The 18,481-nt window shown below is 45.5% G+C and overlaps 3 protein-coding genes across 7 annotated transcripts in view; 2 read left to right on the forward strand and 1 right to left on the reverse strand.

Annotated features, from left to right (window-relative positions):
- Positions 1–2,437, forward strand: part of LOC149365090 (citron Rho-interacting kinase-like) — a 198,835-nt gene extending 196,398 nt beyond the window's left edge. For all 4 annotated transcript variants that reach the window (XM_089575158.1, XM_089575157.1, XM_089575160.1 and 1 more), the window contains one exon: positions 1,911–2,437. In XM_089575158.1, the coding sequence (XP_089431284.1) occupies positions 1,911–1,998 (88 nt within the window). In that variant the 3' untranslated portion in view covers positions 1,999–2,437. The remainder of the gene's footprint in view (positions 1–1,910) is intronic.
- Positions 2,099–12,954, reverse strand: Nle (notchless protein homolog 1). Its single transcript, XM_089575168.1, has 12 exons — positions 12,721–12,954; positions 12,474–12,622; positions 10,661–10,884; positions 9,928–10,007; positions 9,755–9,831; positions 9,555–9,652; positions 7,521–7,713; positions 6,929–7,058; positions 6,193–6,439; positions 4,685–4,844; positions 2,696–2,766; positions 2,099–2,241 (listed from the first exon to the last, which is right to left on the reverse strand). The coding sequence occupies exons 1-12, from the start codon at positions 12,734–12,736 to the stop codon at positions 2,229–2,231; spliced, it is 1,458 nt and encodes a 485-aa protein (XP_089431294.1). The 5' UTR covers positions 12,737–12,954; the 3' UTR covers positions 2,099–2,228.
- Positions 12,955–13,178: 224 nt separating this feature from the next.
- On the forward strand, positions 13,179–17,988 carry LOC149365092 (m7GpppN-mRNA hydrolase-like). 2 transcript variants are annotated; one of them, XR_016289258.1, is made up of 3 exons: positions 13,179–13,708; positions 14,024–15,088; positions 17,018–17,988. XR_016289258.1 is itself a non-coding variant. In XM_089575171.1 (2 exons), exons 1-2 carry the CDS (start codon positions 13,310–13,312, stop codon positions 14,642–14,644), a joined length of 1,020 nt encoding a protein of 339 aa, XP_089431297.1. In that variant the 5' UTR covers positions 13,179–13,309; the 3' UTR covers positions 14,645–17,988. The 2 variants fall into 2 exon arrangements, 1 of the variants encoding a protein (XP_089431297.1); XM_089575171.1 differs by having other exon boundaries at positions 14,024–17,988.
- Positions 17,989–18,481: the final 493 nt, after the last annotated feature.

An 18,481-nucleotide genomic window follows, 5' to 3' on the forward strand; every position in this document is an offset into this window, starting at 1 on the left:
AGACTTCTAAGCAATGTAGGTGGGTGCCTGACAAGAACTGTGCTATCATGGTCCTGCAAGCTCCCCACGACAGCATGGAAACTTCCCATTCCCATGCTCTCTCTACTGCTGGCACTAGAAAACCCACAAAATTCGTTTCATTTTTATTTCCTTAAAGACCCCCTTCTGGGGGCATTGCATAGGGGATGGGGTTAACATAAGTGCATATAACATATTTTCATGATGACAAGTGTGATGTGACCTCGTCTACGGAGGTGGATAGGTGATGGCTACAATTTTGTGGAAAAGGTCGTTTCAATGACTTGCTGCTTGGAGGAAAAATGACTTTGAAAAAGTAGTCGTTTGAGCACATTGGCATGAAACCTTAAAAGGATGACCGATGCAGTGAGATGTGCATGATGGAGGTGCACAGATGTACGGTTCCTGTTTGAGATGGGAATAATAAAATGTGTGAAACAGGCGCAGGCTAGAAATGTGGTGACGGACAGAAAGGCTTGAAATGGACTGCTCTGTTATTTGTACGGCTTCAATGAGGTATGCTTGCTGTGTGTTCCAAGTGGCAGGTGCATACTCAAGTTTCGACCGAATTAATGATTTATAAGCAAGTAACTTTACATCTTGAGGAGATTGGTGAAGGTGACGTTTAAGGAAGCCCAGTTCTTTATTTGCACATGAGATTAGATTTGTTACATGCTCGTGGCATAACTGATCACTGCTGATAGTGATGCCAAGGTATGTATATGATGAAACAAGCTGGAGAGAAAGATCAAAAATTGTATATATCGATAAATACGAGTTGTGATGGCGATGAAAAGACATGAGCTTGCATTTAGTGGGGTTTAGGGTCATCAACCAGAGATTACACCACACTTGAATGTGGTTAAGGTTCTTCTGAAGAAATTCTTGATCGTGTGTATTAGTAACTGTGGTATAACGCAATTATCGGCGTATAGACGCACTCGACAGGATAGGTTTTGTGGTAAATTATTAATATAAATTAGGAATAAGAGGAGGCCAAGGACAGTTCCCTGTGGAACGCCTGATGTGACTGGTATACGGTTCAGGCATATTCACACGAGGATCCGTTCGCGCATCACATATTCATACGCCAGCAAAAACTGGTCTGCGATCCCATGACGTCAAGTGGACGCGACGGACCAAAGGAGCAGACGATGCGCTGGGTGTACCACAGTTGCCAGATAATTTTAAAGTGTTTGGCAAGGCTGGTCGAACCGGTTTTTTCCTCCCGACCCATGACTGTGCGATTGAATGAAAGAGATACTTTACTGAACTGCAGAGAGAGCCCTGCAGAGTGGGTGTGGCCCTTTGTCCAATCCCTCAATGGCCTGGACCGTCTTGCTAGCCCAGTTGCCAGAGCTAGTGCACGCACCTTCGCGGGCACCTGTGCTTCCTTGCTTGACCAGTCCGCGGGCTCTAATGAGCCTTAGTAGCCCTTCTGTCTAATTAGGGTGTTGCCATCCATGTAATAGTACTCCAGAGGTATAGTATTTATTTTTGCAACAAAACTCTTACACCAACGTCTGAATGTGCCAGTGATCATGCAGGCAGCAGAGCAAGCGCAGCAGTTTCGCACAGATGATCCTTATTAGACTGTAGTTCTCAGTGCTGCCGTTGCATCGTGTCGATTTGTGAAAGTCGCCCATGCGGGGACAGTGCGTCGTACACAAACGAGGGAAAGTGCGGACTTGAGGTCATAAGAATCTTTTATATTTTTACATGTGTTGCATATGGCTGCATATAGACAAATGCTGTAAGTTCAGAGGTTTTATCAATGGTCCTGGCTGATCATTACACAATCGATTTCATGCATAGTTTGATTATATAGGTCTTATCTCTGGGCAAAGCAGTGCCTCTATTTAATGCCCTTTTTTCGGTTTATCACTTTACAGAAGCAACGATGACAACAGTGAAGCTGATGAAAGCGAAGAGATGCAGTTTTCCTTCACATCGTCAGTAGTTGAAGCCCTCGAAGAGTGAAAGAAAAAACTGCTGCCTGTGAACGCACAGAGCACGTCCTGCAGCCAAATATACAATTTGCGCACACTGCAACAGTGATAGACCATAAGGTCACAGCACCTTTCCAAGTTTTTAAAATGTTGCGTTTTTATTGTGTTTATATAATTATGTTTTCGGTTTTAACTTTTTTATACATAATGTAAGCCTGTTGGGAAAGAATTTCATTGAAGTGCCATCTTCACTAACCGGTCCTATTTCCTCCACCTGCAATGAAAGCAGACACAAGATGAGAAACTTTACTTGCCACATTTATAAATGCCTAAACAATGCTGCTGGTTCAAAACAGGCCAGGCATATCTTTTTTTTTCTTGGCAAAACAGTGTACAGTACAAGTTTTATGATGTGTTGTGAGTTTTAATGGCGCCAAATTTACAGAATAAAACTGTATTTTACCCTTGCAGAGTTGACGCATTTTGCATGAGTCTGCCTAGTTGCAGTTCATTCTTACAGACACTTGTACTGCATGCAGTGTGTCTAGTGAAGCAAACCACGAAATCTATGCATTCAGTCAGTTACACACTTTACTGACGCAAGAAGTGTACATCTATCGCAGCAAAACAGATTTACGTGGACAAAGAGTGCCCCTTCTTGGTTTGTAGACTTTTGTGCATGCACTTTACAATGGATGCCCATTAACTGTCAAAGTTCATGTACTCACAGTCTCAACACCTTGTCCTTGCCTCCACTAACCACCTGCGATCCATCTGGGCTCCAGTCAACAGCATACACCTGTCGCACACAAACATTGTGACTAAAAGTGGGCAACAATCCAGCAATGCTATTAAAAACTCCAGCAAAATCATTATGCACCATTTACCGGCCTGTTCTGCAACCTCCAGCATGGGAGGGCTGCATCACTTAGCTGCACCATGCGCTTGTTTACTATCTAAGAACATATTGCAATTCAAATACTATATACTGTTATAGCTTTCCATTGCACCAAGACATGGAGATTGGGTTGGTTCCAGGCATGCACTGCTCCCTTCCCTACATAGATTTGTGACCACCTACAGTGTGCGCTGCCCTCGTAGCGCGCATCACTTCTGAGAATATCTGGGGCTTTTAAGCACTCTTGCACCACAGTAGGCAGCAAGCCATGGCACCTTGCTCGTTGCTCGCTTTCTTTTCCATTCTGCTGTCACTGTTTGCAATCTGAGCAGCCATTTTAAGCCATGCGGCACACTTTTACTGCCCATGTGCCAGGCACATGAGGTACTTCATGTGTATTGCCCTTCGCCTTCCATTTTTCCCCTTTTCTTTTACAGTGAAAGGAAGTTAATTCGAACTTAAACAGAATGGAACAAATTTTCGAACCATTCGAAAGTTCGAATTATCAAATAACCCCTAAAAGCTGTGAAGGACTGCTTACATCACAATAAATTTATTTGGTGAAAGACTGGGCAGTGGTTGCCCAATTTTTAGATGAAAACATTGCAGGAATGACCGTTTTTCACGTTTCTATCAGTGCTTTATTGCATGCATGCTATTAGGAACACTGAAGCTGAACTGCTCCAAAATAAGGGCCTGTCACATCCCTCAACATGTGCTGCAATGGAGGTCCATTGCTAGCGCGTCACACCCATTGTAAGCGGTGCCATCGGAGGCTTCACCGCACAATCAGCAAATGGCACAGGACGAGCGCACAATTTCGGCATAATGGAAGAAAGAATCACGCAGATGCAAGCAAAAGAAATGGTGCTGAAGTGGCAAAAAAAAAAGGGGGGGGGGAGGGGGGGGGGGGAAGAAAACACCAGCAACGCGCCAACTGGTGTTCAGCTGGGTTAGGTTGGCTGGCTGATGCTGGCTAGTCAAGCAGCCGTTGCTGCGGGCTGGCACAAAGCTCAGAAAAGCAAAACCAAAACTAAGTGGTCGGACTAACCTCGCAGACGGGGCCGTCCGTTTAACGTCACACCTGCCATTGTGCCCACATCAGAGGTGCAACGGCGATTCTGTAGCATGAGTAGGGCTATTTGGGCGACTGCTTGCCATGCTGGTAATACCTGGGCATGGCTTCTCTTTGGGAGCCAGTTCAACTTAACTGGTGCAAGACCCGTAGCGTCCAAGTTAGCGAGCATCTGGTGTTGGCCGGGACAGAGCCAGCAGTTTGAATTATCCGGGTTTCCAAATTAATCAGCTTTTACTATATTTAAAAATAAAAGGAAGGTGTTTGGTGCACCAATTCAGACAAATCAGTTGTGGCTCTGGAGAGGAAGCAAAACTACTTTGCAGTGGCATAAATTTTGTAGGAGTAGCGTTTGCTGCGCCAGCATTCATATATACTACAACTAATGTCTATGGAGACGGCTGGGTTTCCTCATGTCATTGGTTTTTATCATCAATGTGCCGTTGAAATATACAAGTTGGGTAGTTTTTAATTTTTTTAATTACTGCACCAATCTTAAGCACAGAGTTGCGTTTGCAACTTGAAATGCAGTCCCTTTGACAAGGTGTGCAGAACAGCTGCAATGTGTAACATGCTGGATTTGTGTTGGCACAGTTGCAACAAAAGTGAGTTTTCATCCCTCTGCATTTTATTTAAATCCTATATGAATAAGCAATATAGCATGGCACCATAGTTCTAATCCATTCCAAACATGACATTCATTAGCACAAAGAACAGACTACTACTGCACAAGTCACTGTGTACCTCATCGGCATGTCCCGGAAGGTCCCCAGTCAGCTTCCCGGTAGACACATCCCACAGCTTGAGTGTGGAGTCCGAGCTGCCGCTGACCACAAGCCGGCTGTCAGCCGACCAGGCAAGCTGGTAAACACAGCTGACATGCCCACGCAATGCGGCTAAGAACCTGAAAACAAAAAATGAAGTTCTCGCTACGCAATGCATAACAGCACTACAAACGTGGAAAGAAAATGTTGAATGCTACTAATATGTACTTACTCGTGATGACATCACAACCTTACCAACAAAGCTGCATTTCAAGAAGCGTGGTCCTAGTCTTATCAAGTGCCGAGAAATGTCGCATGTACAGTACGCACCTCATAATCAAAGCAATAACAGGCCATTTAAAGGGACTATGCAACGAATTGAAAGTCGCTTGTAAATGTTTTCAGTGCTTAGAAATGATGCTAAGAAGCATTCACACCAAGTACGAGTCTTCGGAGCTGAGCCGGCAATTTATTATGAATTTTTAAAAACCGTGTTTTTTAAAATTCGCGGGCCTATTGGTGTCCTCGTAGTGACCGATTTTGAAACTAAAATCGTGAAAATAGACGTCACTAGTCCTGTGGCGTCGGCAGGCCAACACACGCTGTCATTCGCTGGAGCCACGGCAGCTACGACGTCATGGGGCACACTTCCGGTAGCCGTGAAAATCGTCTGCTCGTGCCGCCGCGCGACCCCCTCGGGCAAGCGGGCAAGCGCCCTCGGGCAAGCGCGAAGGGCATATGCCCTTCGCGCATATGGTTTCAATTTACCTCTGCCACCTCTTTCTGTCGGCAGTTCCGGAGCCACTCGCGATAATCCAGGAAGGCGAAGAGAAACCGGAGAGATGCTGCCTACGCTCTACTACTGGGGTGCTGGGTGTGACAACCGGAAGTCGCAAACCGAACGTCAGCGAATGACGTATTCAGGGGCAGGGCCCAGTACCACAGCTGTTTTCTTTATTTTTTTTCCTGATGCCCCACGTGTATGAGCTGAGGGGGGAGAGGAGGAGCATAATTTTTAATCATCTATATCTTGGTTGTTAATGACGCTAGCTCAAAAATTCTTGCGCTAGGGTGACGAGTGATGGAATGCCTATCTCTCGTCTGCTTTACGTAATCTCAATTAATATATTGCGTAGTCCCTTTAATGCCCACCTGAGTGAAGCCACATAGCCTGAAAGGAATGCTCCACAGCTCTTCCAGAATTTCCACACTTGGAAGAAAAATTCATCATGGTTCGGGATGTTTAGTTCAAAACACATAACACTGCTACCCACATGAGTTATTAATCAGGCTGTGAACAAACTCCAAGTTACTAGGTTTACATGGAGTAAAAGCTTCACGTTCCAGGTTGTTGAAACAGTCGTACCTCACCTCTTTGTTCAACAAGTTAGCCACTGAGCACACATTTATTACTGTGTAATTCCACACCTGAAGATTTACAGGTAAATGCATGAGAAACAGAGGCACTGAAGAAAAGAGGCAACTCACTTTCCTGTTCGACCATCCCAAAGCTTGAGAGACTTGTCAAAAGATGCACTGGCAAGAAGCCGCATGTCCGGAGAGAAACGCACATCGTTGACCACTCTCTGGTGGCCTGTCATGTGTGCTGCAGGTTTTTTGCTTGTCTCTGGCAGCCACAGAGCCAACGTGAAATCATCGGAACCAGAGGCCAGGCGCTCGGGCTCGCTGCCCCGCGCCTCCTTGTAACGCTGTTCGGCCCGCTGCTGAAGCTCCTCTATGTTGCAAGAAGAAGCATTTGAGGATTGAGCCCCATGCCAGCATTGTAACTTGTACTGTGGCCTTTATGTTCATTAAAAGACATCCAAGGTAGCTATCAATCGAGTTGAATGCACCAGTGATCACCAGATTTAAACACTGTTATAGGCCCAAATAAGATGCATGAAACACTGCAAAACAAATAAGTGCACAGATCATAAAGAAATGCAACGGGTGCAAGTTTTGACCCTTACTTGCCTCAGGGGTTCTGGTAACCTTCCAGCTGCCCACAGAAGGATGCAATAACTTACTAATATAATGGTGCAGTTCACTGTAACTCTAAATAGTCTAGCTGGTTACAATCTACGCAATTAGTGGGCTATGTTACTCTTTTCATGTGGGTAGGATATTCTGAGAAATGCAATAAATGCATCCCTGCAGTTCCACACTTCTAACCTGTTCTGCTTTTTATTAAGAAAAAGAAAAGGTATATATAGTAAAAGAGAACCTCTTGAGCAGTTGGCAATGGCCTGCTGCTTGCGGGGATCAAAGGCACCAGTGCGCATCACGTAATCTGTGTTCAGTGCCAGCACATTGACCCAGTGACCATGGCACTGCAGCGTCCTGCATAGAATGCCCTGCACAACGTGACAGCAAGAGGGCATGAGCCAATGTGGAGAGCTCTCTACACTTCGCTTGGCAAGCATGGCTGGCCTCGATACATGCACACATATTGTAGAGCAAACATGGCACGCCCTTCCATTGACTATATTCATCCTATTCATATTCCCTGTTGTTTCCTGCCCATGTCATTCAGGTAATATTTGTCACTAGCCAGCCCCCTTACTATTTCAGTTAACACATTTAGCAGGGAAAACGCACTGTTCAAAAAACAGCTAGGCGGAAGAACATCACGCACTGTAAAAGCTTGCTTTTCTAGGTTTTGTGTTTTTGTATGCCATTTCAAAGTATACGTTGGCTGTGCAACCAAGTCAATGAGAGCACATCAGTGCCATGGGAGTAAGTGTATTAAACAATATGACACAAGCTGAAATACTCCTACTCTTTCCTGTGCAATTGAAACAATCTCCAAAACTCACAGTGTCGGCCCTCCAGACTTTGATGGTGCAGTCCTGAGAAGCAGTGTAGATAAGGCCTGTGCCACCCCAGCAGACGCAGGTCACTGACTGGACATGCCCGGCAAGGGTTAGCCTCGTCTGTGCCAGTGTTGTGTCCCATATGCGCACGGTGCCGTCTTTGCTGCTGCTAGCCAGGGAACGGCATTCTGCATTCCTGTGAAAAGCAGACAACACTCTTATGCCTGCACAAACAAGACTTCGCATTGAACAGTGACCAAGCAAAGCGCATAGTGCAGCACTGAAAAGGGGAGAGAGAGGAAAAGCAAGATGCAAAAATTAAAGAAATTTTTCAACAAGATATCTACTTTATGAACAATATTGTTACGTGACGACAAGCGATGAAGAAAGGACTGCATGACCGATGGCGATGATATGATTTAATGTCTGCGAGCCTAGCTCGAGCGCTCCTGCCCATGCCACTGCCCACTTCGTCGTCTTCTAGCCCGTCACATGACTCGGGGCCACGAAGCGATCGTCCCGATCGCACGAACTAGAAGAATGCCACAGACGATGATAAGCAGGATGTGATGATGGGCGTGGCAGAACATATGAACAGAGAAGAGAAGATGAAGGGCTTGCCATCACGATGAAAGAGATGATGAGCGGGTGAAGCCAGGTCCACGAAGACTGAGGAGCCACTGGTTTCTGGAAGTCAACGTCGAGGCCCGTGGACACACCCAACGGCAGGGGCTGGGGTACTTGTTTCTCGTGTGAGTGTCGGTGGTCAATGGGTTCTCTGGTCAGTGGCGGCGGTCTCGGTTCAGTGGGGTCGTAGGTCGTTGGGTCGTCTAGGTTCTCATGTGGGTTCTCATGTGGGCGGTGAGTGGGGTCACAGGGCAGTTGCGGCGGTCGTTGTGTCGTCGTGTCTTCTTGTCGGGGCTTGGGGCGGGGCAGTGAAGAGCAGCGGTGTCGGGGCATACCTGGCAGGCTGGGGAAGCGCCGGGAGGTGCGAAGCCGTGAGCTCTCCACAGAAGACCTCGGTGTACAGCAGGCTCCTAAGCTCCGGGACCGGGATGAAGAAGGTACCCCGCACCTTACACCAAATGTTACGTGATGACAAGCGATGAAGAAAGGACTGCATGACCGATGGCGATGATATGATTTAATGTCTGCGAACCTAGCTCGAGCGCTCCTGCCCATGCCATTGCCCGCTTCGTCGTCTTCTAGTCCTCCAGCTGGTGTCCTAAGAGCACACCAGCTGGAGAAAGTGTAACCTGGAAGACTTTTCTGATCCAGTGCAACCTCGCTGCATGCTAAGCTATGCTGAGGCCAGCATGAGGAAAAGAAGGCAATATATTTGTTCAGCCTCCCTGTCATGCATTGAAAACAAAACATACACCATATAAGGCACTCACCACGGCTAGAAGGTGAGCCAACCAGCCACAATACACAAGCTCTGCAAAATGCGGGCACAAGAAGTGCCCACAAGTTTTAAGAATGAGTAATGTAGTTCAGTGCCTTTTCATCAGCACTGAATACACCTTTCCAACCTGGACGCTGCCATATTGTTCCCTGGACTGCAGTGGGCACCTTGAGCTAGCACGATGGAAGCGCCGGCGGAACCGGTTTCCAGCAGTCCATAGAGGAGGCGTTTCGCCGCTTCCACCGTGCTAGCGCGAGGGGGCCACTGCAGTCCAGGGAACAATATGGCAGCGCACAGGGAGCCCTTTTTGGAAAGGTGTATAGTATGCAATTTATTTATAAAATTTTCCTTTATCATGTAGCGAAGACGGAAGCACCGAAACAGGTCCATGAAGGATATAATACACCACTGGCTAACGCCAACATAAAGGCTGTCTATTTCTTGTCAAAAGCTATTTGAGCAGTCTGGCATCTTGGCCCTTCCAGTGAACAGAGCTTTGAAGATCGGGTTTGCCAGAACAGTAGGGATAACCCAACACTGCGGCAAGTACCTCATAAGGTACAATTGTGACAATAAAGGCAGTACCTTGTCACATAGCAACAGGTAAAAAGAAAACATGTCGTGGGCCTCACAGGTGCAAAGGTTCCCAACACAGGCATGTGATCCATTTCTTGTGACCAGCCAAGGGCCGCCCAATTTGCTTCCCAGACTCTGGGTCCCAAAGGAATATCTGCACGGAGAGGGTTCACACGAGCTGTCACACACTCCTGGTACAATGATTAAAGTTTTATTGCCTTCCCTATTTGTCAACAAAGGCGCGACAGAAACACACCTGACCATTTTTGCAGCCAGACGCCAGTTTCTTTCCATCAGGGGCCCATGTGACACATAGAACCCAATTCGTGTGTCCTGAGCAAGGAAAAGCACTTCAGACATCAGTCACTGGTAGCAAAACAAAAGCACGGAAATTTTAGCCGTTAACAGCAGTGAAGAACAAACACAGACCTTTACAGGTGTGGTGAGGAGTTTGGGTGTTGAGGTCCCAAAATCGGACAGTTGTGTCACCAGAACCACTTGCCAAGTGTCTGTTAGTAAGCAGCAGTCATGGATACAGACCAAAATAATGCCATCAGTATTTTCAATACCTCTTTCATCAGCTGAATGCTTTCTACACTATCAAACGTTGACATTAAAATAATTTCTGAAAAGAAGTACTTGTTGGCAAGGCTGGTATTCAATAAAGAAACAATGATCAGGAAGTAACATTTTAACTACTAGCATCCACCATGTAGAGGCTGACTGTTGCGCTGCAAAAAGAACCTCAAGCACTTGTCAACACATGGAGGAATAGTTCATTTATAGCTTCCCTCATTTCTGAAATTTAAATGGCTGCTAAGTCAAGCCAACTGTTCCTCTTCCAAGTTTTGAGCAACTTCCACTCATTATGATGGATAATGTGAGCTTTAAGCATCACAAAGCAAAGCATACAGCATAGAAGGCATTTAAAAATGAGCTACATCATGCATTACTTTGCAGTAGGCTTCTTTTCCCAAGTCATAACAATGACTGTATGCCACTCAACCATGTTTTATTGCCGGCCATCAGCACAAATGGTTCCGAGATATGACAGCTTTAGCAATACGCAACAGCTATAAACAATTAACCAATATGGCCAAGCAAACACACTGGACTCGGAATCGTGTAAACGAGGCCAAAGCGAACTGGAAGGCTCTCTCACCTTCCATCCGGGCTGAAGGATGTCACAAGTACTGCTTCCTCGTGCCCAGGAATGGAGGCAGTGCAACGGGTAACTGCCTGTACCTTGAACAGCGCTTGGGGTGCATACACAATTTCCACCACCTTCTCGGGCTCTAGGGGCACTGTCTTTGTGAGCAGTGTCTTGGCTAGTGACTCCTTTATCTCCACGCCGTCCACAAAAAACAAATATGGTACCTTCTCCTCCTGCATTTGAAAAATGACACTTGCTTTTGGCCAACCTTGTGAGGCTTCGACACAAAAGACACACTGTCATTGAATTACAGTGATAACTGTAAGCAGGATATTTCGTGATGCACATGGCACTGCGAGACGAGAGACTGCACACTACTCATTGGCGACTCTAAGAAATGTGACCCAAGTCAGTGGCCTACCGAAAGAAAAAAATTCCGTTTGTGGTATTGTGACACTGATCAACGAGGGCTACATGCACTATGTGTGCCTTCTTAAAATAAAGGTAGGTTAAGGTGAGAAGTACTGGGAGATTTCATTTCACTTATTTTTACTAGAGATTATGAACATATTAATGACAACAAACTGGAGGTGTGCAAAATATCCAAAATTTTCTGAACAGCGAATCGAATACCAATGCTCTTCAAACTATATGGAGCCAGTTACAACACAAATGTGTACTCCTGTCTCTCTTGCACAAGCTTTTATCTACACAAACTTTTATCTACAACCAAAATATAACGGCTTACCTACCAAGTTTTGCAATTTTACTGTAAACTGCCTGCCCATACATAAAGCCGAAGATAAACAGAATCCATCTAACTATTGACCCATATCTTTGAGATCAATAGCATGCAAAATAATGGCACATATATTTACACATCTTGTTAATTTTCTGGAGGATAACAATTTCTTCTAATAGAGCATGGCTTCCGAAAGTTTTTCTCTTGTGGCATTCAACTACTCTCCTTCACTTACGATTTGCACTTCTATTTGTACTCAGCTTTTTCATCAGACTGCATATTTCTCGACATTGCTAAAGCATTCGATAAAGTTAATAACTCACTGCTATTACATAAACTAAGTGTGCTGAACATTGACCCTACAGTTCTGGATCCATGGATTTTCTTCTTCTCGTGTTTAATGTGTCAGTATTAATGACGCTGATTGCTATACTGGTCCACTCGGTTCTAGGGTTTCTCAAGGATCAGTACTTGGCCCCCTTACCTTTTTCTACCTTCTGTATTGCTGTGAGTTACCATTCCCCTCTGCAATGTACTCTGTACTCTGACAGCAAAATAAATAAATAACTATCTCTTGCCAAGGCGCATGGCCGGAGGAAGGGGGAGGGAGGGAGAATGAGAGAGAGATAAGAGAATGAGGATGCTAAGTTCAGCCCCCCCCTCTCCCTTCAGACTGAAAACTCGGCGCCTATGACTAACACACGTAACTCTTTCGTAACGCTGGTAACGCTTTCGCCTCAAAACAGTAGTTTATGAGGTGTTCATGTGGCTACTAAAGCTTTCTTTTTCCTCTTTAAAGGCGATTGTCGCTCAAAACTGATGCTCGGAATTTTTGCACTCTGAAACGTGTTTCCAGAATTATGTTGCAAGTTAAGACACTTAAAAAAAATAGAAAAAAAACGCAACTAATGGAGTAGTAAGGCTACCGGCTTTCCTTTCTTTGAGAGAAATTCAGAGCATTCTGACGTTAGGGTCAGTATTTTCAATGTTTTGGAGTTGCAGGCTAGTAAAAGATGGTTTCCTACACTTCTGGGCACGTATCACAGTCCACTGCTGCGAAAACGTCAACGTAGTTCTCACCGTTTCTAAAAACGCGTTGCAGAGCAGTTGTAGTTTTTCCACAGTGACATCAACCGGAAGATCGAAGGGTGCCCCTGCATTCTCCCCAGACTCGGATTTGAACTGAGCCAGAACCCGCTCCACCGTCAACTTCGGCTCCGGCTGTTTGTCTGCAGATAGCAACCAGTGGAGCATATCAAATCCTTTTCGACCAGCGTTACCAGCGTATTTCAATGTTTTTGCTGTTGGTGTCGGACCCATGCTTTACCTCGTTTTCGCTTCATGTCGTCAAATGATTTGTCGGTGCCACGAAGAATGCTTGCGTGATCTTGCCAAGTGAAACGTTAACCGTTCCTATCGCACAGCCAGTGCCAACTGCTCAAACTACACCGTTGATTACCCACTCTTCATAACGACTACACGTACACGAGTTTTCAACCGAATCGCTTAACATATAAAACTTCACACTTCGCCCACGTGGTCGAGATGGTGCTCTAGCTGCTCGAGTCGGCCGTCACATGATCAAAACAAATGCAATGAGCATGCGCGCATAGAATATCACGTGATACAAGCTGGGTAATGTAGTCCGAAGCCAATATCCAAATTAATTCAGTAATTAGACAGAATACGTTAAATAAACTCATGTATACTTTTTGTTGCTTACATGAAGTCTTACCACTGGTTGTAGATGCTTTATTGTTTTGAGGCAAGACTGTTACATCACCGCGCAGTGATACAATCGGCGCGGCGAAACTAGAACGACGAACTGTGTTCTTTGTGCAACCGTTTATTTACACGAAAAATGGTCTTGTTATGACGTGTTGTTCTCTTACTTGAGTTGTTGCTACATTACAGAGATGGCCATGTTTACTATGTTACCACGGCGGGCTCCGGTCGACATTCTGGACGACCTGTGTTCGCGTTTTATCATCAACATTCCTGAGGAAGAGCGCAAGGACCCTGTACGACTGTGCTTTCAAGTCGAACTCGCTTTCTGGTTTTATCTTGATTTCTACTGCCCCGAGAATCCCATGTACCCGCAGTGCTCCATGAAGGAATTCACGCAAATGATATTTCAACACGTGCCTTTGCTTCGGGAGCATTTGCCGAAATTGGACGCAATCATCGAAAGCTGGAAAGAGTACAAGATGGCTGTGCCGACTTACGGAGCGATACTTCTCGACGAGACTCTCGAGTATGTCCTTCTTGTACAGTCCTACTGGGTCAGAGCGACTTGGGGATTCCCAAAAGGCAAGGTAAGGCACATTCTAACCTCTTTGTAGTTGTCTGAGGTAGCGCATCTTCGGCGTTCTTGCGTTCCACTTGAGTTGCTGAACTCACTGCTGTGAGCTCAGCACCGAATCCGAATCCATCGACCGCTAATTCAGATGTAGATAAATTAGACCATTTTTTGGGGCCTTTTCTCAGATTTGTTGATTCTTTGATACGCAGCTCATGTCGCTGTTCTCAGGCGACTGCATGCCTCTCGTTTTGTGGTTTCCTTGCGTGACCCAATTGAAGCGATTGTTTGTCTCAAATTTTGGTTGCAATTTAATCTTCCCTCGTCGCAGGTAAATGAAGGCGAAGAACCGCACATCTGCGCCGCACGCGAAGTGCTCGAGGAGACGGGCTACGACATAACGCCCCTTCTCAATAAAAGCGAGTACATCGAACGCCAGATCCACGATCAGGTCACGCGCTTATACATCATCGTGGGTGTGCCGAGGACCACGCACTTCAGCCCTCGCACTCGCAAGGAGATCAAGAGCATCGAGTGGTTTGCGATCGCCGACCTTCCTGCGCACAAGCGCGACCAGGCGCCCCGTGCCACGCTGGGGATGAACGCCAACGCTTTCTTCATGGTGATGCCCTTCGTAAAACACCTCCGCAAGTGGATCTTCAACAGCCGCCACCGCAGACTGCAGCAGCGGCTGCCGAATGATGGCATGCCCTCTATCACAGACACCGAGAAACTGAAGCAGAAGCAGCAGCAGTACTATGCCAGCCTCTACCAAAATGAGCTGGCCGACCTACTGCGCCAGAAGCACCGTTCCAGGGCGCCAGTGCAGAATTGTGTGACTGTTCCACCGAGACATCGTCGAAATTTTGGGCCAGTGTTCAGTGCTCCATCTTGGACAGCATTCAGCTTGGACAGGAAAGCTCTCCTAGCAAGTTTTTTTGCAAGTTCCTGAATGCTTCATCCGTATTCAATTTGGTCTGCACTAGATATATGCGGCAGACTGCCTGTGCTAGGCGTAAACCGAGAGTCCGGTGCTGTCATGTCTGCTGTAGAAGCCTGGCTGCTATGTGAACCTATGACTGATAGATTCATCAAGGCTGTCCAGGATGTGCGAGAGGGTACCACTAAACAGCATGGTAAAGTGAATGACAGAAAGCTTCGAAGAACAGGGGGTTGTTCTTGGGGCAGTGAGTCAGAGGTCTTTATTTCAATATGTTTGATTAGAAGATCTTTATTTGGCCTTCAGCGCGGCAGCGAACAAAGTATGTCTTTAGCTGTACACATCAGTCCCTTGTGTTACCTGCACTGAGAAAGAACACGTTCCTCCCCCCACCCTGCAAATAACAGCGAGGGCTTGGATCTGCACCTGGCAGGCACCAGTGCTCACTTTGTCAAGGTATGATTTTTGGAATACTTATCGGTATCTTTCCTTCTTTTTTTTTTCTGCTATGTTAAACTGTGTTCAATAGACTTGAAGAGTTTCTAGTTCTTAAGAGTTGAAGTGTTGTCAGTGATTCTCAGGTTTCTAAGTGCACAACTTATAGCAACTAGTTATGTTTATCCTCTCTATAATGTGTTGGAGTTTAACACACAATGCTGGGCTAGTTGTTATTACTGATTCATTTGTACATTTGTAAAAAACAAGTGCGAACAAGCGAACATAGTTCACCTTCTTCTTTGGTCTTGTTTGCGCTATATTTTGCAATAATGTTGCAGTTTTTCCTGTTGTCACAAGATCTTCCATGTTATCACTGTGGATTCCTCATGCTTATCAAAGCTTCATGATATCAGCCCGTGAGTCCCTGATGTTGTGGGAGTGAAGCGCCATCCAAATACAAATAGAGACCCGGAAAGCAGTGTCCAACATTTTTTTTTTTTCTGAAGTACTGTTCATTCAGATGAAATTCACATAAGGAACACCGCATATCTCCTGACACTTGCTGCTTTTTGATGCAATATTTGTCAACTTGTGCTGATTCATGCCAGTGTGAGGCAAAGAGTATGCATGTCTTCCTTGTTCCTGTTCATTTTCCAGCAGCGTAATTCGCAGCACACGCACACACACACACACACAAATTCAGTGATCTCATCATTTTCAAATATGGATATGCATAGTGCACCCTTTGTTTGCCCAAAAAAAAGATTAAATGTGGCAGTGCCAAGTCGGCTATAAGGAGGAAGTACAGTGCAAGCAAATTTGACAGGTGCCTCCTTTATTATGTGACTGATGCAAGGGCAGGCATTGTTGTGATAGGTGACACCATCCCATGGATTCCCACTGGGCTTGGCACACTGTCAGCAGTGTTCAGGTCTGCAGGGTTTTGAAGTGTCCAAACTGACTGTCACACCCTTGGGCTGCACATCCAGAATAACTTTGTCAATGCCCCAAAAATGGTGATTCTGACTTCCCCGGTAGAGCCGTTTGACATTTTTGTGATGCCGGAAAATGTTATTTCATTCACTTTTTTGTCTCTGGCTCAAAATGATGAGCGTAGGTTTCTTCACCAGTGGCGATCTGGGGCAAGAAGTCACTCTTGTGAGCATCAAAGTGCCTGAGCAGCTCAGTCAAGAGTGATTTTGTACTTTTTGTACATTTCTTTCAAACGTGCGATTTTGAGTAACTTGCCTTGTACATACCATGCAATGTTGTAGAGCTTTGATAATAACTGCCAGACTTCTTTTCCTGACTGAGAACTGCAGAGCCAATTGACGGCCCATAACATGCTGGTTTGCAATAATGATGGCACTGGCCTACAACTGCATGTCTGGGCTGGTGGCACTAGTGCGACCATGCTTGATAGCGCAGAACTGTTCCTCCACTCCCTGAGGCTTTTTTTTTTTATTATTCTGCTAGTTTGGCGTCCAACAGTGGTCACAGAAATCCCATACTTGGCGTACAAGTGTTTTCTGCTAGTAAGAATTCAGTGATAACGTATCGTTTACTGTTACTATTGTGAACACAACATGGAAAGCATCACTCATTTCAATCCTGAAATTTATAACATATCTTCAGGGGTAGTGGGCTGATGCCTATGGGCATGAGACACATCAAGATAGGAAAAAGGAGAGGACAGCCTTGTAGCAGGCACACAAAAAAGGAGTTTATGGACTCAAGAAATGAGTAGGACAAAAAACAACACACACACGTTCTTGCTCAATCACTAGGAAGCAGCATCCTTAGAGGTGCCGTGTGGTTTGTCAGGCCACGACATGGCAGTTTGGCTCTACGATGGATGGCTCCTATTGGTCCTGGTTGACACTGTGCTAGCTTGGCATTCTGTGGCTCGGCTGCAAAGCTAATCTGACATGATGCATCTGTAACTAGCCCTCCTGGTGCCTGGAACTTCCCAGTTGCGAGCCTGTGCTCCTCAAGTCACCTTCCAGGCGTTCCATCTGAGAGCATGTGCTGTGATCATGCACTCTCCTCTGACATGAGCGGCTGTCTTTCTCATAATTTTCTAAGCATGCATGTTTTTCTCTTCACATACATCAGCTGTGAGTGTGCACAGTGACCACCACACCATGGAGTGTCATTACTGTCTCAGTGAGTTTTGCACTAGGAAACTTTTCTTCAAGTGTGCACCTTGATAGGCATTTATGTCTATCGGCACATAATGTGTACTATTCAGTATAAGGTCTCTGCTTTGTTATCAGCCCATTGTTTACTCTGATTACTTACAGTTATACAAACCGAAAGGCTGGAATTTTGTGGCGTCGGCTGTGCTTTATGCATTCTGTCTTGTGCATAGATTTCACTCCTTGTGGTCATATTACTTTTTCTTTCTCTTGACATTTGCGCTTATTAGCATCCACCCATAAATTTCATTCCTTGTGGCCATATTACTCTAGTCACTGTCATTTAAGTTTAGCTCAAAGTTGCATCTGACGTGAGTGAAATGTCCGATTTTGGGACGGTTTGCCATTATTCCTGCACTTGGAAGTGAGGCAGTAAATGGAGACACTGTCAGGCATGACTTGTCTCTCACTTCTCATTCCTCCATTCGCAAATTGAGGTGTACTTAAACTGGTTTGAGGCGCCTTACTACCCAACATGTGAAATTAACAGTGGCAGTTCAGGTGAGAGTTGTATGTTGCGCAGGTATGGTTACGTTGTTGGAATATTTCAGAACAAAAGCACAGTGACTTGCTGACTTCAACATGCCAAAAAAGTGCACTTTGAGCTATGTTACTTCATACAAAGTCTAGTGTAGCACTCTACAAACTAAAGGTTTTTTGTGCTAGTGTGGCTTTGAGTACATATTAAGCTAGAGAGGCTATTCAAGGCACAGCACTATGAATTATGAATTGGGGGGGGGGGGGGGGGGGGGGGGGGGGGGGGTTACATTTTGAGCATTGTGCCTATGTTCTCCTCTCATTCTTGGAATTTTTGCACTGAAGCGCTTGGGTTATCTATGCTCTTGAGATTCCTGTGCCTACTTAGTGACATGCAATGTGACCCATAGTTATGTCATCACGTTCAGTCACTTTTATTTCATTGTTGTATGGCACATTCATGCTGCACATTCATCAAAACAAAAAGATTGTTACTGGTCGCCAGTTTTCACTGTTAGACAATGGCCAGTGAATGAATGCTGTAAATAAGAAAGTGCAATGCATCTTTTCATTGTGGATGCGGGTAATTGTACTCACAGATGTTTATTATCCATTTTGATTGCTGTGTAACCAACGAGCTTGTCGTATTAAACTGAGTACATTGATTTGTTGACAATGTGGTTTTTTTTTAGTTGTACTGAATCTTTGGAGGGCAGTCACCTTTTTTACTTATGTG

The sequence above is a fragment of the Amblyomma mixtum genome, chromosome 2 (genome assembly GCF_055824585.1).
Source record: "Amblyomma mixtum isolate Tamu chromosome 2, ASM5582458v1, whole genome shotgun sequence".
NCBI lineage: Eukaryota > Metazoa > Arthropoda > Arachnida > Ixodida > Ixodidae > Amblyomma > Amblyomma mixtum.

Coding starts and splice junctions, on each gene's coding strand:
- Nle (XM_089575168.1), bottom strand. Junction 10,008..10,660: donor TCCTTCAGCCCGGATGGAAG/GTGAGAGAGCCT, acceptor GCTTACTAACAG/ACACTTGGCAAGTGGTTCTG. Junction 9,653..9,754: donor CTGGCTGCAAAAATGGTCAG/GTGTGTTTCTGT, acceptor CTCTCCGTGCAG/ATATTCCTTTGGGACCCAGA.
- LOC149365092 (XM_089575171.1), top strand. CDS start 13,310: ATGGCCATGTTTACTATGTTACCACGGCGGGCTCCGGTCGACATTCTG. Junction 13,709..14,023: donor GGGGATTCCCAAAAGGCAAG/GTAAGGCACATT, acceptor CCCTCGTCGCAG/GTAAATGAAGGCGAAGAACC.